At 50.1% G+C, this 24,250-nt stretch overlaps 2 protein-coding genes across 6 annotated transcripts in view; one reads left to right on the top strand and one right to left on the bottom strand.

The window, feature by feature from the left end:
* The first annotated feature begins 1,255 nt into the window (after positions 1-1,255).
* On the top strand, positions 1,256-9,541 carry enc3 (ectodermal-neural cortex 3). Its single transcript, XM_077023815.1, has 3 exons — positions 1,256-1,497; positions 2,127-3,925; positions 8,258-9,541. The coding sequence occupies exon 2, from the start codon at positions 2,134-2,136 to the stop codon at positions 3,901-3,903; it is 1,770 nt and encodes a 589-aa protein (XP_076879930.1). The 5' UTR covers positions 1,256-1,497; positions 2,127-2,133; the 3' UTR covers positions 3,904-3,925; positions 8,258-9,541.
* A 5,611-nt stretch (positions 9,542-15,152) lies between these two features.
* The window catches only part of arhgef18b (rho/rac guanine nucleotide exchange factor (GEF) 18b), a 53,172-nt gene continuing 44,074 nt past the window's right edge, over positions 15,153-24,250 (bottom strand). For 3 of the 5 annotated variants that reach the window (XM_077023813.1, XM_077023809.1, XM_077023811.1), the window contains 5 exons: positions 23,991-24,068; positions 22,978-23,457; positions 18,976-19,282; positions 18,474-18,590; positions 15,153-18,084 (listed from right to left, as the gene is read on the bottom strand). In XM_077023813.1, coding sequence (XP_076879928.1) covers positions 17,915-18,084; positions 18,474-18,590; positions 18,976-19,282; positions 22,978-23,457; positions 23,991-24,068 — 1,152 coding nt within the window. In that variant the 3' untranslated portion in view covers positions 15,153-17,914. Of the gene's footprint in view, positions 18,085-18,473; positions 18,591-18,975; positions 19,506-22,977; positions 23,458-23,990; positions 24,069-24,250 lie in introns of those variants that run through there. The other 2 variants (XM_077023810.1, XM_077023812.1) reach the window with 2 other exon arrangements.

Below are 24,250 nucleotides of genomic sequence, written 5' to 3'. Positions count from 1 at the left end.
GTTGAGTTGAGGGTAGTAGAGTTGAGGGTAGTAGAGTTGAGGGTAGTTGAGTTGAGCGTAGTTGAGCTGAAGGTAGTAGAGTTGAGGGTAGTAGAGTTGAGGGTAGTAGAGTTGAGGGTAGTAGAGTTGAGGGTAGTTGAGTTGAGGGTAGTTGAGCTGAGGGTAGTTGAGTTGAGGGTAGTAGAGTTGAGGGTAGTTGAGCTGAGGGTAGTTGAGCTGAGGGTAGTAGAGTTGAGGGTAGTTGAGTTGAGGGTAGTAGAGTTGAGGGTAGTTGAGCTGAGGGTAGTTGAGTTGAGGGTAGTTGAGTTGAGGGTAGTAGAGGTTTCTGTCATCCAAAGGCTAAATTTAGCAAAACTTAAATAGAAGTCTAAAATTGTATTTATAAAGTGCAGAGGATGCATTTTAACAGTCCGGTGTCAGCAGATGGCGCTATATCACAGCAGATTCCTTAACCATTTATTTTATTTTCGATTACAGGCATAGTTAAACTCACTCAGACAAGGTAAGAAATCGGTCCAATTGTTTCCTTTTTAAAGGCAATCTGGTAAATACCACAATTGTTTTGCATGGCTTGTTTTTTTATATTCTCCATTCTGATGTAAAAGCTTGAGTATTTGTAAGATACTACTAATACTAGAGATTGATGCTCCAGTATCTAACAAATTGATACAAATTAATCACAGGCGTCCTATTAACAAAAACATGCCGCATAAGCATGATGTTGCTATAACGTCGTGCGTGGAGTAGCCGGTATGTGATTTACTGTTAGATAATTACACAAAATGCAAATTTTCACACTGCCACGATTACATAAGAACTGCGCACAAAGGAGTAGAAGGTACAATAGATTAACAATTGTGTTACTGCTTGATTACTTTTATTAGCTTACATTGTATTTTGTGAATCATCGTTTGAAAATATTGAAAGAATTGCTAATATTTTTGACTGATTTCTTTATTGTTCATGGGCTACATATTAAAAAGGACGACAAATTGAAGAAAACGGTCTCCGTAAAGTGGGCTATAAATATTAGGAAATCATTGCAGGTCCTGTTTCATTTGTCCGTTCTAGTTTTACAAGTCACATGGGGCCTAAATAAATTCTTCAGTGGGCACCTAACTGAATACAATGGCAGGTTATCGGTTTAACTTATCCAGAACATATTCTTCTCAGCGTCTGGCCAAGGCGGTGCCCAGCACGCCCACCTTCGCTGTGATTGGACGCGAGTTTGCATATTCATGAGAAGGACCCGGAGGAGGAGCCCGGCGAAGCTGCTCTCAAACCGCCGCCGTAACGTTAAAGGAATCAAAGCGACGTTCAACCGATACTTCCCGTAGATGGTTCAAGAGATGAAGAGTGGATATCTTACCGAGCCAGTTCTGTTATCGCTCTTTCCCCGAAAGGAAGACATGTGAACATTTAACACGAGATCTCGGCAAAGAAACAAGTTTTAAAGTGGACTGCGCGCTCGGAGTCGTTGAGCTGAAGGGGAAGAAGGTGAGTCCGTCCAGCACTGACCACGTTGTTGGATCTGCGATGGTCCCAGAGGTTTGTGGATCATCTCCACCATGTAGCGGTGTGGGGTGGGACTTTGAACATAGATATATTTAATAATAATAATAATAATAATAATTATTATTATTATTATTATTATTATCAGATTTCAGCTTTTTTTTTACGTTGCAGTGTATTTGACGCCAGTCAAACGCGTTCGTTTCTTTGGTGTGTTTGTTTTTATATGATTTTTTTTTTACTTTTAAAAGTGTTATTTAATGAAAGTACGCACACGTACAACAGTGTAGATAAATTCTTGTTTTAAGTTTGGTTGGTCATCAGTAGTTGTGTACAAGCCTCGTCCAAGAGGATATAACTACAGTAAAACGATGACCTGGTTTAAAAGGACGTTAATTACATGTACACGCCTAAGCAATATAACCCATGTATTCCAGGGATACATAGTTTAATTTTGATATATTTGTGCCAAGTGAACTTCCATTACTCATTATTTTGATATTCGATATTAGACATCCATTTGTTAGATTCATTACGGGTTGTGTGAATGTGCAATAATGCCATTATAAAAGCTAATTATTTACACATTTGTGTAATTGTTTATCCATCTTTAGGTCAAACATGTCTGTAAGTAGTCATGAAAACCGGAAGTCCCGGTCAAGCTCTGGATCAATGAACATCCACCTGTTCCATAAAACATCCCATGCCGACAGCCTGCTAACCCAGCTGAACCTGCTTCGTAAGCGGCGTGTTTTCACGGACGTGGTCCTGCGTGCTGGACACAGAGTCTTCCCCTGCCACCGGGCCGTCCTGGCTTCCTGCAGCCGCTACTTCGAGGCCATGTTCAGTGGTGGTCTGAAGGAGAGCCAAGACGCCGAGGTCAACTTCCACGATTCGCTGCACCCAGAGGTTCTGGAGCTCCTGCTGGACTACGCCTACTCCGCCCGTATCGTCATCAACGAGGAGAACGCGGAGTCCCTCCTCGAGGCTGGTGACATGCTCCAGTTCCACGACATCCGAGATGCCTCGGCCGAGTTCCTCGAGAAGAACCTGCACCCGTCGAACTGCCTGGGCATGATGCTTCTCTCGGACGCCCACCAGTGCCAGCGGCTCTACGAGCTCTCCTGGCGCATGTGCCTGGCTAATTTCGCATCTCTGTACAGGACGGAGGACTTCGTGAACCTCCCCAAAGATAAAGTTCAGGAGCTGATCTTCAGCGAGGATCTGGAGGCCGAGGACGAGAGCGTGGCGTACGAGGCCGTCCTCGACTGGGTCAAGGCTGACGTGGGAAGGAGACTCGGTGATCTGCCAGAGCTGCTGCGCTGCGTGCGCTTGGCTCTGCTCCCGGAGACGTACCTGCTGAAGAACGTGGTCTCGGAGGAGCTCGTCATGGGAGACAAGCTGGGTCGAGAGATCGTGGAAGACGCCGTGCGGTGCAAGATGAAGATCCTTCAGAACGACGGCGTAGTCACAGGCTTCTGCGCCCGACCCCGGAAGGTCAGCCAGGCTCTCCTCCTCCTGGGAGGTCAGACTTTCATGTGTGACAAAGTCTACACGATCGACCACAAAACGAAGGAGATCACACTCAAAACAGACCTTCCTAGTCCCCGCAAAGAGTGCAGCGCCTGTGCCATTGGCTGCAAGGTTTACGTCACGGGAGGCAGAGGGTCCGAAAACGGAGCTTCGAAAGACGTGTGGGTCTACGACACGCTACACGACGAGTGGTCCAAAGCGGCGCCGATGCTGGTCGCCAGGTTTGGCCACGGCTCTGCCGAGCTGGACCACGTCCTGTACGTGGTGGGCGGTCATACGTCCCTCACGGGTTCCTTCCCCGCCTCCCCGTCCGTGTCCCTCAAGCAGGTGGAGCAGTACAACCCACAGGCCAACAAATGGACGCTGGTGGCGCCCCTGCGTGAAGGCGTCAGCAACGCTGCCGTGGTGGGAGCCAAGAATAAACTCTTCGTTTTTGGTGGAACTAGCGTCAACAGAGACAAGTATCCCAAGGTGCAATGCTTCGACCCCTCTGAGAACAGGTGGACGGTCCCGGCCGCGTGCCCTCAGCTGTGGCGGTACACGGCTGCGGCCGCCGTCGGCAACCAGGTCGTCGTCATCGGTGGCGACACGGAATTCTCGGCGAGCTCCGCCTACCGCTTCAACAGCGAGACCTACCAGTGGACGAAATTCGTGGACGTCACGGCCAAGAGGATCAGCTGTCACGCCGTCGCCTCGGGCAACCGCCTATATGTGGTGGGCGGTTACTTTGGGGCGCAGCGATGTAAAACCCTGGACTGTTACGACCCGTCCATGGACTCGTGGGACAGCATCACCAGTGTCCCCTACTCCCTAATCCCCACCGCGTTCGTCAGTACCTGGAAATACCTGTCATCCTGAAACAGTGGAGCTGCTCATTTTGGTAAGTAACAGCTCCACAAAACATATAATTAGAAAAAACATATAATTAAAACATAATAAAACAAGTAGTATTTTGTTAACAGGTAATTGACTTCTCATATTTACATATACAGAACAATAAAATCTTTTCAACAGCAGCCTGGCAGGAGATACATGTGGTAACTGTAGAGGTTGAACTTGCAGTAAAATCCAAAGAGAGAGAAAAGGAACATCAAAGCAGAATGTCACAGATTGGGCCTCCTGTCTGCAATACGCCCCCCCCCCCCCACGTGACACAAATGTGAAAAAAAGCCTTTCACATGTCATGAAATGAAAGACATTAAATCATAATGAGTGCCATTGGGTGTCAAGTAAGGACGAGACATCTGTTAAAGGTGTCTGATGGATTACTGGAGGGCTGATTCCACAGCCAGGGTTTCTCTCCCAGTCCCGCAGGGCCCGTCTGGGGAGGAGTGGTCAGGTTTGTGCTTGCTGTCCTGCTCCTGGTGGGTGCTGTTTACAGCCTGTTCACACCCCCAGTTCAAGGTGAACACTGGCCACTTCTTGCTTCTTTCTGGATGTCTTAGATATTCAGTATTTTTTTTTCTGAAGGAAATGCCTGAGTTGTGTGGTTACCTCACAAGACTCCACCCTTGGTTGGTGTAGCAGGATCTTAAGGTTTGATGTTGCACTGGGGAGGAGTGATCAAGTGAGCGTCGGGGAGATTGTGGATGGCACAGAACACAGAACCGGTCTTTCAATCCGACATCTCGGCCTTTCCTCGTCCTTCTGTGTCAAAGTTCGGCAAGGATCTCATTTGCATTTGCAAACATCCTGAACAAATGCTTGTAAATTCTTCCTTTGAAGCAGCAGTAAATAAGGACTTGTTAGTAGGAAGACGTCAGGATCACAGTACGGCTAAAATCGCCCGCCGGTTCGGGCCTTTCGCGTGCACGCGGATCGCTAGGGAGGCCCAGGACGCTGGTCGGAGGGCCGTCTGGGGGATGGACTGTTTTGCAGCAGTTAGCAGATGGACTCGGTGGAGATCGGAGGCCCTCGGATCTAGAAGCCTACAGCCGACTAGCCTCATGTTTTGCATTTCTTTTTTTTTTCTGGGTGCCTGTTTGTGTGCGTGCAGCTGCTTCAAAGCCCAGTAATGTGGTGCAGAGCTTGCTGCAAATCATGCTCACGCATAATGGTGGATGGTAAACAGGAGATTGTACATACAGGGGAGGGAAAGAACTGGACTTGTGCTCTGCTAAGGAATCGGGAGTTCTGCGCCGACACTGAGCTCATGGTCCAGATGCTATTGTCTTTCTATGGGGGGGTAAATTGTTACCCATACAAATAACAGTGCTGTATCTGGATGTGAATGTCTGCATGGGTAGAGTTCCCAGCAGTGTGTCTTTGTGCCCAAGTCAGATGTTCTGGAAGAATTTATATTTTTTGTGTCTGGACATCAGGTTGTGCTTTGGCTCATATTCCAGACCAGTGGTGTTAAAGCAGTGTTAAAATAGTTAAAATAAACATGGAGCTTAGGTTGTGATCACGGTCACATTATTGGTCCAGAAGCAGAAACTGCTCTGTAGGTTCTGTCTGCGTGCTGCTTGGAATGTGTGCAAGGGGCCGAGTAGTGAACCGCACCGCTGCGTAGCGTCACCGAGGCCGAAAGAGGCCGTCTGTGTATGTAACGCACCTGAGCCAGGTCAAAGGTCATAGCGCTCGCTTCGTCTGCCTCTGGGCGTGTCCATTATTAAAGGAGGTGAGGAGAGGGCAGATGACCGAGCCCACTTTCACACCGCTTATGTTTTATTAATGTGTTTTTTTAAGCCACTCGAAGAAGACAACTGAAAGAGGGCCTTTATTCTCACATCTGTGTGCAGGCTGGGCTCCAGCCACACACACATGCACACGCGCACACACACATTTAGTCTCCTGTGCCGAAGGCAATGAACACCCCTCTGCACAAACAGATTTGCATAATAGAGATTTTATTACCGCTGAGCTTTACCCAGGAAAAAAACTATTTAAAGAGGCAGAATAGGCTGTAGGACACCAGGCGTAAATGGCACAGCCTGCAGAGAAGTGGTCACCATCACCGGCTGTAATTAATCACAATTACATCAGGTTCACGCATCAAACTAGTGAAAAGGATTTTCACCAGAATATGAGCTTGCTCCTCTCTCTCAGACAGGGGCTTTTATGCCTGCTGCGCTTTAGAGCAGTTAGGACACCTGGGTCTGCAAAACACACACACACACACACACACACACACACACACACACACACACACACACACACACACACAGCTTTGCCTTGGAGCATTATGCAGGAACATCCAAACTTAATGCAAATCCTGAATGGTAAGCGCAGACCTGTCACTGGGTGATGGATGTGCTGGCCTGAGTGTTGTAATTACACCTGCTCATTAGTGAACCATACAGGCGTGCTGTGTGTGTGTGTAGAGTCGGGTCCGTCTCCCTGGGTGGGGCGGGGTAGCAGATGTGATCGGTGCTGCTCAAATGAGCAGCGAGACAGTCGCAGCGGGACGCCAAGTTTATTGAGGCTGTTGAAGCAGCCGCGCTCGCTCGACGCCCTCCTGAAGTCCCCTGAGAACTTCCAGGGGAGGTGAACGAGGAAGCCTGAACGAGAAATGCCCACTCCTGTACCAAACAGGCATTTTGGGCTGCAGAGATGTTTTACATGTTTAGAAATAAAATCAAATACTTCCAATGTGTGCTTCCTGCTTACTTGAAAAAATGGAATTAATACCACAAAAGATGAAGGGCCAAACAGGACGTTTTTTTCAAAGCTGAGACATCAAAAGAAATTTATTACAGATCAGAAATTGTGTGAAGTGCAAAGTGCATACAGTGAGATAAACGTGCGTGAGATAACAAACGTGCGGCCGTTTCAGTCTACAGACTTTCATCAGTGCTTGAGTGGAATTTGTATCTGCCTGGTTTGTTAATCAACTGTGCAAGTGGGTTCATGGTAGTCTATGGGAGGTGATTGGGAGGCAATAGGAATCTAATGAACACCTCCAGGCCCCCCGCCGGGTCTTTGACCTGCCCTGCTGCACTCTCATTTTAGGCCGTGAGACAGGCCAAAGGTCATCCACGGAGCTGCCGGACGGAAGCAGGCCGCTAACTGATCAGCACAGCGCACCAGCACTACACGACCGTGTGGGAGTGGTTCACTCACAGAATGAGCTTCACCCCACATCGCTTCTTAAATTAAGACAGGCCGGCGTGTAGAGTTAATCTATGTGCTGAAAATAACCCCAAGTTATGGGGTAGGCTACAGAAGCCCCCTTATATTTAAACAGCGCTTAACACGACGCTACTGCACTTGCGAAACGGCGTTCGTTTACAGGTTGTATTTTTAACGCCAGCGGTGTGTTAAATGCGTCTCTACGGTGAAAACAGTGGCGCGGATAAGCAACACATGAAACTTGTTTAAAATATGTATTCAGCAGCTTTATGGTATTAGGCTAGTGAAGACTCGGTGACATGCCCAGATAATTCATCTCAGACTTATAATTAAGAAGTGTTGAACGGAGTGTGATTCTACACAAAGATTTCAGTGGCTTTTGAAAAGCAAACCTGCCTGAACTGTTTATAAACAGACAGAATAGCAAGAAGGGGCAGGCTTCTAGAAGCTTCTCTGGGTTTATTATGGCCCCAAGCGTATCCAGCCCTGACAGCCCTAATGAATCCTCTTTCAAGTGCCTATATGCCTCTCACTCTGACGCACCGTATATTTTATTACTGTTTATGGTGAACTGTTGTGGCACTAGCATTACTGCTGACTCAATACCGCTGATAAAATTGCACAATGGCAGAAGAACAGGTAGTTAGTTCATAAATACCACTTTAGGTATCAAGAGCCTAATTGTTTTGTTTCAGTTTAGTTTACCTGCAGTAAGTAGATTTTATACGCATCGTGAAAGCTAAACGGTTGGCATATTTCTTCGTGTCAGTTATAGGCGGTGTTTTGTACAGTCCACCAGTTAACGGACCACCTACTCCGGTTTACTGAACTGACCTTTAGCCCTATAATACCATAAATATTCTCCCTGGTACAGGGGGGATTTCCTAATGTGGTGGGTTTCTATAGAAACATGATGGATCTTTCAGCAGTGAGTTCTTGAGCAATCACGGCTCACCCAACACCCTCACCCCGTCCGTCCCGCTCACCCAACACCCTCACCCCGTCCGTCCCGCTCACCCAACACCCTCACCCCATCCGTCCCGCTCACCCAACACCCTCACCCTACCCAACACCCTCTTCAACTCTCTGCTCTGCCTTTGTTTGCTTCACTCATTCTCTGTCCCTGTCTCACCCCCTGTAGATGCCCTGTGTGGTGTGGAATGTGGACGGGTGTCTCCTCCCTGGGGTTGAGGAATGCAGGGGGAGGGGGACGTCCTCCAGCCGGATCAACACGATGAAAGAGAGCCGAAGGAAGAGAGAAGGAGGGAGAGAGAGAGCCGTGGAAACCATGGCAACGTGGCAACAAAAGAATGCACCCTCCACAATCTCTGCTGCCTCTTTGATCAGCGCCGAGCAGCACACAGCCCGTGTCCTGAACCGCCAGCAGAGAGTAGCTGACACACGGCTGAATGGGGGGATATGGTGGTGGACATTGATGTGACCTCTTGGTCTGGGGTGGGTGGTGTTGGTGGGGAGGGGGGGGGGTGTCATAAGCTCCGCCCTTAAAGAAAAAGGATTTAGCCTAAAAACAACGTGGTTGCCAGATTGAGAACATTGTAGATCAGGCCTAAGTTTTAAAGACCAACGTCTAGATGAGGAAATAAGTGATTTATTAACTCACCTTCCACACCCTGCTTTGTGCAGCTATTTTTGTAATTACACACTGCACAATGATTTTGGGGAGAGTTAATCCTTCTGTAACTCATAAACCACTTTACTCTGATAATGATATTTCTGGCCCCAGTTTGTATGTGTGTGTGTTGTACGGTACAGCCTGTTGGTAATGTGTCATGAGCCCTAGCACAACTGTCTGGTCCATATTTTGGACCAGAAGAGTGGCCCGACCTCTTGGAGGGCTTCCTATCACCTGGTGGGTTTATTTTATGAGGCTAAGATGGAGATTCAATCTCTAATGAGGTTCTGTCTGCTACAGTAGTTTAGCTTTCCTTTACACCATCTTCTGTCAAAGACCAAATATGTGATATAGACCACATAAGAACCTGTCCTTTTTACTAGATACAAATGTAGCATTTTAAATGTAAATTGTACATATGGTTTGTTTATTTTAATGTAGATTTGACCTTTTTTAATGTTATTTCATCATTTTCTTTTGTTTGTGGTTTGACATGGTAAGCTTCAGTGAAATATTTTCAAACCCAGAATTCTTTGGAGTGCCCACAGCTACGGTTGTGTTCTTGTCTCGTGGCTTTACAGAAACCCCACCAGCTGTGCCTCAGCTCACGGGGGAGTTAAGGGCATGTTTTAAACCCTCCCGTTTCGCACGTCAGAACTACTGCTCACTCTGAGCCCTGGGTTTGGATCAATTAACATGAATTACTGTTACTAAAATGTCACTGCTTCCACCTCTTCATCTCCTCAGCCCTGTTTGACTACTCTGTAAATAAATGGGTTTTGTAAAGATGCACCACGTGTTCCTGGTCATTTCTCAGCGTTTGGTGTAACCTACATTATGACTAATGTGTTGTAAAGTCACATGACACACAGTGAGCTGTCAGCTATCATCACAGAGTCCTCCAGACCGTCGACCCAAGCAGAACCCCAGTGGTGCCGACACCTTTGCCGGGAGCCACAGACACTGGGAGCTCGAATGATCACACACAGTCTTCAGAACATGGCAGCAGTTTCAAGTACACACCTTCAAATGCATTCATGCCAAAGACCAACAATAGAAAAAAGCCCAAGGAAATATTTTCATTAGGAATCATGATGTCTGTTAGAATTCAGTAAGTAGTGTGTGTATATACACACACCCAGAAAATTACAAAGAGTGTGTGTGTGTGTGTGTGTGTGGTATTTCCTCAGTGAATCGCTCACATGTACATTGTGGGCAGATGTGGGCTGTGCCTTCATGGCCACCACACCCAGGCAGGTGGTTGGTGTCAGGAGCAGCGGTCTGTGCCAGCCGTGCCCACAGGCTGTGTTCCTTCCCCGAGACCACCGCCAGAGAGGGGACACCCAGCACGCTCATCCTCGCCTCTCCCTCCACCCGGGGGGGGGGGGGGGGTAGGCAGGCGGGATGAGCAGGTGCGCTGAAGAACAAAACAGAAAACTGGCAGAATCTCAGCGGGGGAAGAAAATTAGCAAGGCGGCTTTTTTTGTTGTTGTTGGCCTTACAAAAGAAACTCAGTCCATGGGTAATTCATGAACTTTGATTCATTTTGAGTGACTTTAGAGAATTAAGCATGGCAACCAACTGCTAGGTCTTTTCCTGGAAATGCTGACAGAGAACAGAGTGATAGAGAGAGGAATGGAGAGAAGACCACCCACACACATCTGTGGTCTTAGCCTGACCAGATTAAGAGAGCTACTCAAATGCTCCTATCATCCCTGGCATGACCTGTGTTATTACATCAGTAGCAGTGCCTATATATTTCATTCACGTTTAAATAGGTTCATGCATCTCTTAAAATAAGTACCATGGCTGCCTCCCAAAGACTGACTGAAAACATTTCCATAGAAGTCATTTATTCTCCAATTCACTGGCGTTGACGCATTAGAGTGGCTGGCCCAGTTCCTCCTGTGTGGTGTGTGTGTGTGTGTGTGTGTGTACCACACCCACGCCTCACAGTGAAGCGGTAGGAGATGAGAGAGACTAGCAGAGGTGACAGATGGAGAACTCCCACCCCGAAACAGCTGGGTTCTGTGCTGCCGCAGACATCGCGGGCTTCCTGGGTGTCCGAGAGCGGAAATTGAAGGAAACTGTCTTGAGATTTATTTTGCAGCTAGTATGTGGGAAACTGGAGAAAAGTACTGGTTTATTCAACAATGGCCATGTTTGTGCAGCAGGACTTTACATTTCCGTGACCGGTTGAGGCACTAGTAATTTCTGGGACATTTTAATCTCAGGGGAAGTAGGTAAACGATGCTGGTTCGGATCTTTACCTGACTAAAGAATGGCTTTCAGTAGGGTAATGACAACTGGAACAAAATGGTTTTGACCGTAGCATCAACAAGTTAATTCCTCCGAGCTACACTTGCCAACAGTGGAACTCTGCATGCAGACACGGAGTCTCACACAAACCTGAAACAGTATCCAGACAGAAGAGAACAGACGGAACGTGTTCCCTTTAGAGGGATTCAGTGTGCGCCCGTTCGTGTGTGTGTGTGGCTCTATTATCATGCAAAAGAAAAAACGGAAAAATTCAAACAGGTTGTCGGCGGCACAATTTAGGGAGTTCTCATAAACAGCCATCAGAATCTTGGCAAAGGACAAAAGGAGCATGAAAGGGGAGAAGACAAAGAGGAGAAAGAGGGGGGGGGTGTGGGGGGGGGCTGTGTGTGGGGGGGTTAACGTTTACTGTGATCCTCAGCAGAAAAGGGCCACTGAGGTGGGAGTGGGTGGGGGGGGGGGGGCTGTGTGTGTGGGGGGGGGGGGGCTGTGTGTGGGGGGGGGGGGGCTGTGTGTGGGGGGGTTAACGTTTACTGTGATCCTCAGCAGAAAAGGGCCACTGAGGTGGGAGTGGGTGGGGGGGGGGGGGCTGTGTGTGTGGGGGGGGGGGGGCTGTGTGTGGGGGGGGGGGGCTGTGTGTGGGGGGGTTAACGTTTACTGTGATCCTCAGCAGAAAAGGGCCACTGAGGTGGGAGTGGGTGGGGGGGGGGGGGCTGTGTGTGTGGGGGGGGGGGGGGCTGTGTGTGGGGGGGGGGGGGCTGTGTGTGGGGGGGTTAACGTTTACTGTGATCCTCAGCAGAAAAGGGCCACTGAGGTGGGAGTGGGTGGATGGGGGGGGTCATGGCCGTCTCTAGTCTAACTCTAGCGTATGTTTGTTAGGGAGACATACACAGTTGGGGCCCCTCCTGCAACACAAAGATCCCAAATTAGTGGAGAATTAACTTCCACTCCTCTCCCCTGGGGGTTCCCGCCACCAGGGGCCCCCGATGAACGGCAGACACCAGCCATCTGCACTGGAAACTGCTCTGCTCTGCGTCGGGGCTGAACACCAGGGCGGTGAGCTGGAGCAGGTGGAGAGAGACAGGAGATGGTGCAGGCCTGACACACACTAGGTGAGGGCTGGTCGGGTCTAGGGCGCTTCACACCGTGGGCACTCCCCAGGCAGAACGTGACCGCTGGCTGGAGGAGGAAGGGTTAAAGTTCACATCAGAAGCATTTGTATGCTTCTTGTTCATCTGTAAGAAAAACAACACCCTAGACAAGGATACGCAGGAACTGTTATAGGCTGTGTTTTAAAACTACAAAGCAGTCTGCATTCTTAATGGGGATTAGTGACGGGGGGGGGGGGGGGGGGGGGAGACCCTCCATGATCTATAGTGCGGTCACAGGACGCATCTCTCTGGCCACGGCCGGCCCAGGGGCCTGGAGACAGGGGTTTAAGTTTTGTAAAAGCATTTTGAGGTGAACTTGCAGTTTCTAGCTGTGTAGATGCAGCTGTGTCTTTTATGGACTTTTGCAACAGAATTTGGGTCCTGTCAGTACAAGAAATCAGGCGGTGGGATCTGTCAGTACAATAAAGAAACCAGACGGAGGCATCTGTCGGTACTGAGGCAGTGAGATTTGAAGTAGTGACTTCCCATTTTCCGCTGAAACGTCTGCGATAAAGCCAGCAGAGCTGAGAGGAGTGTCCTCTTAAATCAGAGTCTGCCAGAAAAAAAAAAATATCACCATACCCAGCCCCTCAAGTCTGCCTGTAGGAGGTACAAAATTAAGTCTGTTAATCTTGCAGTCAGCTGTGAGCTCATTTTGTCCTGGTAATCTGATTGACAGAATAGTAATAAACACACCCCACAAAACCTCCACAAACAAACCAACCCTAGAATGAATGAGAGTGCGTTTACAGAGCAGGCGGTCTTGTTTTAGCAGGGTGCTCTAAGGTGAGAGCACTCCAGTCACAACGCCGCTTGTTCAACAGTTAACCACACAGGGCTGGAGCTCTGCTGCAGACAGCTGCAAACCACTGTGGACTGTCAGCGAGGACCGAAGCCAGCAATTTCAGGAAATACCTGCCCTAAAAAAAAAAAAAAAACCCAGCTCTCTATGTGGGTGTACGTGGGCCAGCGAGGCGTGAGACAGCAAGCAGGAACGGAGTTGCGGGAATTGGAATTTGAACGTAATCACTGTTTACGTGAAGGCGTAATTACTGTTAAGAGGGGCCAGTGCACAGCGAGGAGGAGGCGGTCAGAGAGGCATGCTGTTAGATCTTCCCGCGGCGAACCCTCACACTGCGCTTGCTCACGTAGGCCCCGGACGTCTGCGTCCACTCGGCGAGTCTTTACATTTGAGACCTCAAATCACAATTTAAACGTACGAATATTCCATCTCACACCCTGCCAGTCTCCGCGGCATTAGGCTAAGCCAGATTGTTGGAGGCCGGATGAGTTATGAAATAAGACGGTCCGGGTAGGGTGTGGTTTTCCCTCGAGAAAAATGCAATCGCAGTATCGCATGCCATAGAACTTATTCACACGCATTCCATGCGAGTGCTGCATGTTTAGATGCGCAATACACGAAACCGTGGCCGCTCCGCAGAATGCCGCGGTTTGTTCCGGGCCCGGTGGGTGTCGTCCGCTCTACTGCGACAAGAAATGACAAAGAGAGGAATGAGGAAGAGAAGGGGTACCGCGTCCATCGGCAGACAAAGGCAGCGGTGGCCTGGCCCTGCTCCCCCGGGGGCCTTCTAGCAGGGCCGGAGCACGGGTGGGGTGGGGGGTGGGGGCTCTTCACGCCCGACTCTCGTGGGAGCATCTCCAATTAAGGCACTCGCAGTCAAGAGAGAGAAGGAAAGCAACATCAGGATATATAATGGAGTGGAGGGGCGTGGCAGGTTTGCCCACGTGCACCCTGGGGCAGCAGCCCTGTCTGCATGTTCAGCACCCACAACCTCTGACAGGGTGTCTGCTCCTGAGGAATCAGAGAGATGCTCCAGCACTGGACAATCTGGCTGGTAGATATTCAAACGCAACCCCAGCGTGGGCCTTATTGGGATTTCTGGGGTCCGGTTTCATTTTGTAGTCTTTGTATTACGGTAAGACACCCACGTAAAAGAGAAGTAGCAGGAACGGGGAGGGGGGAAGATGATGACGGCCCCCCCACCGTCTGAGGGGACACGAGAGTGCAGCCACACAGAGGCAGAGTGTGCGAGAGAGAGAGAATGACAGACGGAGTGAGTCTGGAGAGCACGTTAGTGACATGGAGATAATGACTGTCGGCGGGGGGGCGGGATATATGGTTAGCAGGGGTTGTGTGTGTTCGTCCATGACTGTTTAGCCCTCACCCTTTAAGTACCCTTGTCTGAGATACGAGCACACAAGCACATCTCAGCACGGAGGTGCATTTCTGGGGCTGAGCACCTTCTGTACTGCTTCATGAAGGCCGAGTGGGTGACTATCAGCACCATCTTATCCGGCCAGAGAACAACGAGCCAGTTGACTAGCACTCCCGCACCACGGCAGAGACAAAGATTGGCCCCGGGGCTGTCGCCACGGCAGCAGCGCATGTTTACTTTCATGGTGCTGGTGAAGGACGCCCCCCCCCTTCTCGAGACGTGGTTCTGTCTCAGAGCTTGTGCCGTGTTACACAATCACGAGAAAACAGAGGGAGAAGCAAGACAGCCGTACACAGCGCAGCGTCAGGCGCTAATCCACCTCTGGGTGTCGACGCAGACATGGATCAAGGGAGCTTTGCCTCGCCGAACAGGCGCCCCTAACGCCAGGAAGAGGGCGACGTGTTTTCAGCACGGGGAGGCGGTCACTAGGTGCTGTGTTCTTCGCCGTTTAAAGTTTTTGTTTTGGTTTTCAACACAGATTACGAGTACACACAATGAGCACAGATGAACGGGGGGGGGGGGGGGGGGGACAGAGCATTACCTGAGAAAAAAGGAGAGATGTGGTAAAGACCCAGACAGGAAGTGACCTCGCTGAAGAAAGGCAGGACCACAGCACCTGAAAATAGCTTTGTTCAGTCACAACACTGCAATTACAGTCCTGCAGAGAGAGAGAGAGCCATCAGGCAGGTCACCTGACCTTCAGCTGGAAGCCCAAAACACTCACACAACACAGCCATGTACCATATTAAATATTTTATTACTAAAAAGTCTCTAAAGCAGGCTTGTGTGTATTTTAGCTATTTTTGTGAGTAAAAAAAAAAAAAAAAAAATCACGGCAGTCCTGCTTGCTAAAAATGTCATTAAAACATTTGTAAATATACGCACACAAAACACAAAAATGACATTCAGGTCCCCTTCAAGTGTGTTCCTAAAAGTGACTAGTGTAATTGGCAATGCACAGGAATCATTCTGATATTTACAAGCTACAGGGGGAAATGGAAGCTCCTACCTAGCAGAGAACCGGAGAACAATCAACAGGAAATAACACCCCACAAAAACATCACAAGCTCCGTCCTCCTTAAAGAAGCCTGGACTGTTCACAGCTCAGATGAGGACAATCACGTGAGACGTGAGCTCAGATGAAGACAATCACGTGAGACGTGAGCTCAGACGAGGACAATCACGTGAGACGTGAGCTCAGATTCAAGTGGTCCCGATTCAAGTGGTTAAAGTGGGGAGACAGACAGCACAAGCCAGTACGTCCAAGTACAAGCAAGCGAAACGAGACGGATCTTAAGACATCAGCTTCAAGGTGCCAGAGACAGACAGACGGCGCCGTTAACCAGAGGAGTTTGAGAGCTGAACACAGAGACATTATAGTGAGGTAAACTGCACGTTCTTCAGGACCGACCGCGGGAGTTTCCGACTCCAGCTCGGGCATGTCGCCGGTCGGCGTCCGCGGTTAGGCGAGGTTCGGTTACCACGAGCGAATGGCCACTGTCTGGCAGCAGGACAGGTGGGGAGTTCTGCTCGAGTGTCACTGGGCCCCTTTGGCCGTCTGCTTCCAACACGCAGGTCACCCCCACAGCGCACGGAGGATCTTGAAATGTGCAAAAAGCGTCCCTTTTCAAACGGCAAAAAAAGAAGGTGGAAGGGGAAAAAGGGCTTAGGGAGCTTTGAGTTCAAAGTGCTGGGAGGAAAGTTCCAGAAAGTCTCCTGCTCCAGGTGAGCACCTTGGCCTCAGTGGTCCCATGTCCCAGCGCCAAATACACACCTGCGTTAGAACAGCTCTATGAAGTCATATGTACAATATATACATACTAAATCACAATCATAGTGACTAACAGTAGCTCATTTGGAAATGTATACCCATACAAAATGTATATATATACATAAAAACTCAAAAAAAGAGAAAAACCCAGACAACTTTCAGTACCTGCAGTCTCAATATTATTGAGGAGTCCTTTCTCATAACCAACCCAAGAGATGCTAATATCACACGTTTAATCTTCGTCTGAAATGCTTGTTAAGTAGTATGCAAATATGACTACGAAAATACAGGTAGAGGCAGCCTGTTTAAAAACTGTTAGAAATGCACTGAAATCCACATTATTATAATGCATGATTCACGGTACTGAATTTTCAGTAGGACGTTGTTCTTTAGTGTCATGTGGATCTTGTACTCAAACCTGCACCTCTGAACTCATTTACCACAGCAAAGGAGGATTAAAGTCGGCCAGGGAGAACCAGAACTCCATCCTGCAGGTCTCATGTGTCCCGCAAGTGAACTGGAAAGTGAAATGACTCGCATGGCATTTCCGAGCTTTGAACACCCGCCGCTGGGACTCGTCGGGTTACACGGGCTGTGAGAACGCAGGCAGAGCCGGGCAGACGGCCGGAGGTGAACGTCTCCAGTGGGGGAGGTGCTGGTGGGACAGTTAGGGTGGCATGTGCTGACAGCGTTGTACCCAGAAAGGACTTTAGGACTGCAGGAACGTCCTCTTGCTAGATCTCAGTGGACCTAATTAAACCGGGACTAAAGGTCTGGCCATTGCATTTGGCACATCAATCAGATGATGCTTCTGAATCCTAATGGTACATCATTACAGATCATTATTGTGGGGTTTTCTGGGGTTTTTTTGGCCTTGCATTGTGGGCCATGTCCTAAAAGAAGCAGAAGGGCTTTTCATTGGCTAGGGCAACTGCTGAACCATTCTGATTGGACAGGATATACGGCAATACCAAGTTGCCAGTGTGAGGACTTACATTTAATGGTCTGGGAGCTGAAGTTGCTTAGAAGCAGGTTAAAAAAGGGGGGGGGGGGCAGTACATTACACCCTGGCAGCTAAAAGAATGGAGTCCCAACCCAGTAAATCTGGACTGGGGACTGAGATCTCAGTGGGACGGAGGGAAAGAGAGGGAGTGAGAGAGAGTGTGAGAGGGAGTGAGAGAGTGACAGACAGAATAAGAGCGTCTCCAGTGTCACAAGGGTTGTGCGTTTCCAAGACCAACACAACTGCTGAGCAACCACAATTAAAATCTTTCACTGACTATTTTACAGAGGTGTTCTGTAAGGCCCGTATCCTTCAGGGTTCAGAAACAGACGCGTCCCCAGGACAAAGGCTGGGCAGTGCACCCCCCCCCCCCGTCCTCTGGCAAAGGTGCATGTTAGATCCAGTGGAGTGCTAAATTTGATGTTTGAGTTGTCTTTGCTTTGTTTGAGTTCAGCTCCTTCATTAAAATGGATTCCCACAGTGCGTTGTGGGTTTTTTGCCTGCTGGCCAGTCACAGTGCATAATATGACCCCTTCCCCTTCAGTCACCATTTATTTCATTAAAAGGCAAAAGTCATTGGCGTTAGTAACTAAAAAAATATTAAGACTTCATTTTAAAATGAAAGAAACTTTTTTTTTTTTCATCCAGAGAGCCAAAAGGTATTTTTTCATGTTCCTTTCACAACCTTTCTTGCCAAACCACATTTCCCAGCATTCAAAGCGGCATTCAGAAAAAGATGACGTGCTCCTTGGTGCTGTCGTCGGCGGGGTATAGCGAGGTGGGGCTTTGGGTCTGGCCCTTCTGCAGGCTACTGGTCTGGCTGGACTGGGGCAGTTCTGTTGGGCAGGAGGGTAGGGGCAGCTCGGTGGGGTAGTCGTCTGTGAGGCTCGGCGCGTCTGCAGGGAAGACCACACAGGGCCAGATCAGTTTCCATATGAGCTCACATACGCACATTCTTACACGTCTCAACCTGCCAGGATGTTGAAGACAAACAAAACTACAGACAACACACCATAAATACTACAACACAAGTACATAATTCACAAAATTTAAATATTTGTACAAACGGAACAATTCAGACTTTCAAAAACACTTTAATAGTAAAAAATACTTGTACAATTAAGTCTAATATACTTTATAAACATAACAGAACTGCCAGGATGTGCAGTGGTGGTACTGAGCAGTGCTCACAACGTGAACCAGGATAAGAACTTAGAAACTCTCTAAATCCAGCAGGGGCGGGGCTTCAGGATCTAGAGGCGCAGCCGGAGGGCCTTTAGCTCACCTGCGGCCTGTGGAAGCGTCTGCTGCTGTGGGCTGATGGAGCGGCGGCCCTTTAAAGAACCGTCGGGCTCCCTGGGCGAGAGTTTCAGAGGGAGCATCTGCTTCATGTCCACTGAAGCTGCAAAAGCAACGTTCATTCAGGTCATGATCACACACACACACGCACACACACACACACACACACGCACACACGCCTCGCTTACTAATAAGGTACAATCTCTAAACCAGAGATGATAAAACCAGTTTAACGGCGTAATCCAAGTTATGTGAACCATACAAGATCTAGACAAATCAACCCTGCCCTGTACTTAGAGATCTTCCACACTGTCGAGTTTAGCACTGATCCCAAATTAAACATCAGCTTTTCAAAGTTTCAGCTGCTCCTTAAGACTCGACTAAGCTGGATAACGCACGTCGGATCAGGGCCGGAGCGTAACCCAGACGGGCCCGCGATTGCGAGGTAGCGTGGGCAGACGGGGCCTCCATCAGACCGGGTTCCTCACCCAAGCTGTCGGTGCGCTGGGAGCCCTTGGCCCGGCCCTTGGCTTTGCCCTTGTCGGTGGCCAACTTCTTGGGTATCTGCTGCTGCACGCCGCCCTGTTTGTGGAGCTGGTTGGTGGTGCTGATCAGGTGGATGGGGACGTCCGTCTTGGCCACGACCGCACCCTCGCGCCGGGGGAGAGTCTCCCCCCTCTCGGGGTGGTCAGCGGCGGACACCGAGAGGCTGGAGCGGACCAGGGAGCGGGGCTGGGGGCCCGGGTCTTCCACGCCGGCCGCCGGCTCACCGTTGAAGCTGGAGGAGAGCTGGAGCTGGACAGGGGGGAGGAGACGGAGGAGGGGGAGGAGGTTCTGCTATTAGATACCTGTGAGTGAAAGGTTATTTCAGAGCGTCTGGAGCGTTTGCAACAACACGTGTGAAAGCTACAGGACCTCAGCCAGGGCAGACGGGATTCGTCTCCAGCTGGATGTTTCTACTGAACATCTGAGTGGAGGAACAGTGTCGCGAGAGCCGTGGGTGTCTTGGCTTTAAGTCCTGGAAGGGGGGGGGGGGGGGGGGGGGGGGGGGTTGTGTGAGCGAGAGTGCACCCAAGAAAGAGTGTGAGAAAGTGTGAGGAAGAGAAAGAGCAAGAGAGAGAGAGAGAGAGAGAGAGAGAGCGAGAGAGGTTCTAACCAGACTCAGGTGGGCTCCAGGATGAGCTGAACCAAGCCAACAGACACGTCACTAAGGCTAAACCCGAAACACGGGGCTTAAGTTCAGGCATCTACACCCCGGAGGCAGAACGAGAGATTCCTCCGCTTGCCGGGTTCATTAAGGCGCTGGCGCTTCTCTCGAAACGCCAACGTGTTGCTGCGCAGAGGAAATGCGGAGTGTGTGTGCGGAGTGTGTGTGAGATTACTGGCACCCAGCTGACACAAGCACAAGTCTTCATGAGATCAAGTGAAATTAAGAGCCCATACATACACCTCATTCGGAGAGGAGTGATGCTCCCCACACACACACACACACACACACACACACACACACACACACACACACAGCCACACCTGCTGCAAGCACAGGACAGACACATATGGAGAGCTTTTCCAGGCTTACAAATCCGTTCAGCAGGACACCCGGCTGCAGTGTTTCAGAACAGAGGACGACAGGAGGACTAACTGGAGTCGTGCCTGCGTCTCCCTCCCCCAACATCATTCCAGACTCCCCTTCAGGCCACGGAGAGCAGCCACTCGTAAATCAAGAGGTGCATTCCCACAACTGCCTCCAAACACCTCCAGTCACAAGCTCCATACGGCCACCAGGGCGGCGCCCCACGCTCCAGCCCTGTGTTTCCGTAGAGGACGAGAGCGTCGTAGAAGGTGCGAGTGCAGATGTTGTCGGAGGCGTGACGCCTCCTCTGGCTGAACGGCGAGGGCAGGCCAAAGCCCACCTCGGGCTGGAGCCACCCCGACTGCTCCACAGAGAGGCGCTTCAAAGCACACCCCTGTGATCTGCCCCGAGGGCCAGGCTGCTTTTGTAGCGCAGGAGAGGAGAGTCCCCACCACGACGCTCCTCACACAGATGTTCTATTGTCTGCGCTCTCTGAAGGTGCCATGGGTAAGTATGAGGTTTCCAGAGGGTGATAGGGAGGGGGGCGTGACACACACACACACACACACACACACACACACACACACACACACACACACACACACAGAGAGCACGGGTGGGGGGTTCATCTAACTGACATAAGCTGAAGAGCTCACGCTGGCTCCAGTCCCACAGTGAGACCTCTGGCAGGTAAACGCTGGCCCAGGCAGCGCCTACATTTCCCAGGATGCTCGTCACAAACGTTTATCTCAGGCCCTTTGGCCACAAACAGGCAGGAAAATGGAGTTCCCTTTAAAAAGCTGCCACTTCAATGGCAGTGATAAATACCTGCTCGGGGGGGGTTCCCTCCCCTCTCCTAGAGACCAGTAAAACCCGTAAAATCCCAGAAGAACCCCAGTAGAACGCTGTGCAAAAACACAGGAATAAAGACACTCTTTTGGAAACAACATGACTATGAGTAATGTAATGAGAGAATGAAATTGAGACACATTCCAAAAATATACCATGGAAATCGCAATAACACAGAATCATGGTGTCTGAGGGAAAGTAAAACCCCCTAGGCTTCCAGATACTGAATATGAAAGAGAGACAGACACACAGAGAGACAGACAGAGAGACAGACAGAGGGGCCTGAGGTTATACAGTTTGGACTATGGACTGCAGCTGTTAGGAGTCTAACAGGAAATGAGTCATGGTTTACAGAGGGAATGACCCCGGGTCAAACAGCTCCACCCCGCCAGAGGGGCGGAGGCCCAGAACACCGATTAGAGCACCAGGCCGGCAACCCAGGACAGACGGGAAGAAACGACAAATGTGTGACCTGAAGAGGTGAAGAGGTGTGTCCAGGAAGGACAGTCCTACCGCAACACACTCACCGGCGACAGCCGCCGCGCGAGAGTGGTTATCGCATTGTGAGAGTGTCCTGGCAAGTACGAACACACACACAGCTGAGTGCACACATGCGTGCGCGCACACACACACAGCTGAGCGCTGTGTCACACAAACACAAACACCACCCCTCCCCCACACCTGACGTTTACAGAAGGGCTTTGAAGAAGCAGACAGACATGTCAGGGCTAGTCGCCACTGCCTTACATACTAACAGCAGAGCGACTACAGCCACAGAACGTTTGGCCGCAGATATAAGCCAATAAACCCTAACAGCCCCTAACCAACACCTGATAAACGCCAATAAATCTTCGGCCTCGTGTCTCGGGCAATAAACTAAAAGGGGGTTGGCGTGTGGTCACACTGTTCCCTGATCTAAGTGAAGATGCACTTTGACCCCCTCACCCTTACTGAATACAGTTACTGCAGCAGTGTGAACCCTTCATCAGGCCCGCGGGCAACACACGGTTTGAACACGGCGTCAGATAAGCGGCGTTTAAGGCCGGAGACAGGGGGAACTCCGGCCGGTCCTCGTACACGCCCCTACACACCCTGGGCCGATCCGGCACGCTGAACCGGTGTCGGCGGTTGGCCTGAGCGTTTTCTGATTGGCTGCCCATTCTAATTGGACTTAAAAGAAGAAAATAGACATAATCTAGATAAGGGAACTTGTCACATTGTGACTGCTAAGGATGTGTGCTAGACCATGTAGGTTGTGTGACTCAAAGCTATTCATTCTCTATGTATGAATGTAGAGAATGTGGCCGTTACCCCGACGTTACCATGTAAGAATTTATGGAAGGGGAGGAGCAACGAAGGGGCAATTAATGCTTCTCTGATCGGCCCAGCAAGGGCAGACAGCAGGCCTGTGGGGGCAGTTATCAGTGGGGCAGTTGGGTTTGCCTGCTGTGAATTCTTTGTGCACTCACACATGTGCTTCTGTGCACCCACGTTAGATGGGGTCTGCACATTGCACATCAGGACCAGAAGAATGCACAACTGTAGGACAACGTGAAGCGCACAGAACCGAGGGCCCCACACCGAGCACCGCGTTATCTGGGCCAGTTTCAGGATGTGTCACACAATACGAGGCTTTACATTACCTGCTCTGTTTACCCAGAGACCGGCTCTCTCGTGTGGGCGGCCCTCTGGGTGGCTGGTTAGAACTGTTCAAATAATCCTGCCGAGGCGTATCGTCCTTATCTACCGTGTTCCATCAGTAAACAGTTCAGAGAGAGGAGGGGGGGGGGGGGGGCGTTACGGCAGGTAGAGAAGCGTTTTAATCCCAACACAGTGGCCCTACTGTTCGTGCTGTGTATACGGTTACGGAGCAGGAGAGACAGAGAGATGCGGGGGGGGGGGGGGGGGGTGGAGTTGCAGCAGGATGAAACAGGAGGAAGTGTGTGTGGCACTGATGAGAGAGGGAGAAGAAAGAGAAGAATAGATAGAAAGAGAGAGAAAGAAGCAGAACAGAAGAAATAAAAGAAAAAACGAGGTAAGACGGAAAGAGAGAAGCCCCCCCCCTCACCTGCGCTACGTCGTGGGCGGTGACGCCGGCCCCCTCCGTCACTCCGGACCTCCTCATCCTCCGTCTCTGGAGCTCCAGGCTGTCCCGCTCCCTCTCCACGGCGCGGGCCGCCTCCCGCAGACGCTCCAGGTCCTGCTGGTACGTGCGGCGCTGCCCCTCCACCTCCTGCCTCTCCTCGGCCAGCCGGGCCTCCAGACGGCGGCAGGCCTCCTCGCGCTCCCTCAGACGCTCCTGCTGGGCCTCGGCCTGGCGGAGGTGACGGTCCCGCTCCCTCTCCCAGCGGGCCTGCTCCTGCCTCTGCCTGGCCTGCAGGCGCTGCACCTGGGCCAGCTCCTCACGCTGCTTCTCCAGGTTACGCTGCTTCTCCTGCTCCAGGAGCGTGTCCCCCGCCCGGGCACGCCCGCCCGACCGATCCAGCTCCGCAGACGACAGCAGCGAGCGCCGCAGGGCCAGCTGGCTGTCCTGCTGCGAGATGATGGCCTGTGCGGGACAGAGACGCGGGACACGTTAGCCGCGAGCTAACAAATGTTATTGGAATTTCCATCATCCAAACAGAGTCTAATGTTTAATGTGAATTTAAAATGTAAAATTGGTTTACCTGCTGTCTTGACATTGTACATTAGATTAATATTGCATTGTATCATAGAACCATTTAAAATTCACTAATTTACTAATAAAATTTACTAATGACATCATGGGGATTAGACATGAGGTCATAATGGTTCACTAATGACATCATGGGGGATTAGATATGAGGTCATGATGGTTTACTAATGACATCATGGGGGATTAGATATGAGGTCATGATGGTTTACTAATGACATCATGGGGGATTAGATATGAGGTCATGATGGTTCACTAATGACATCATGGGGGATTAGATATGAGGTCATGATGGTTCACTAATGACATCATGGGGGATTAGATATGAGGTCATAATGGTTCACTAATGACATCATGGGGGATTAGATATGAGGTCATAATGGTTCACTAATGACATCATGCTGGCTCACCTGCAGACTGTAGAGGCGCTGAGCGAGCATGAGCACCCGGTCATAGAACTGGTCAAACAGGAAGAGAAGGTAAACGCCCTGATAGTTAACAGAGATATTATACAAACACACGTGCGCGTGCACACACACACACACACACACACGAATTTGCCCCCATTGGATGCAACATACACAAGTACTCATTTTGGCTTTGGTAGAGTTGTATAAACAGTCAACTTGTTAATACGTAAATCTGGGAAAAGTCACGTTAGGCTACAGGA

This window comes from Brachyhypopomus gauderio, chromosome 12 (genome assembly GCF_052324685.1).
Source record: "Brachyhypopomus gauderio isolate BG-103 chromosome 12, BGAUD_0.2, whole genome shotgun sequence".
Lineage (NCBI taxonomy): Eukaryota > Metazoa > Chordata > Actinopteri > Gymnotiformes > Hypopomidae > Brachyhypopomus > Brachyhypopomus gauderio.
The sequence above is the reverse complement of the archived record's forward strand: the minus strand, read 5'-3'. Positions and strand labels throughout refer to the sequence as shown.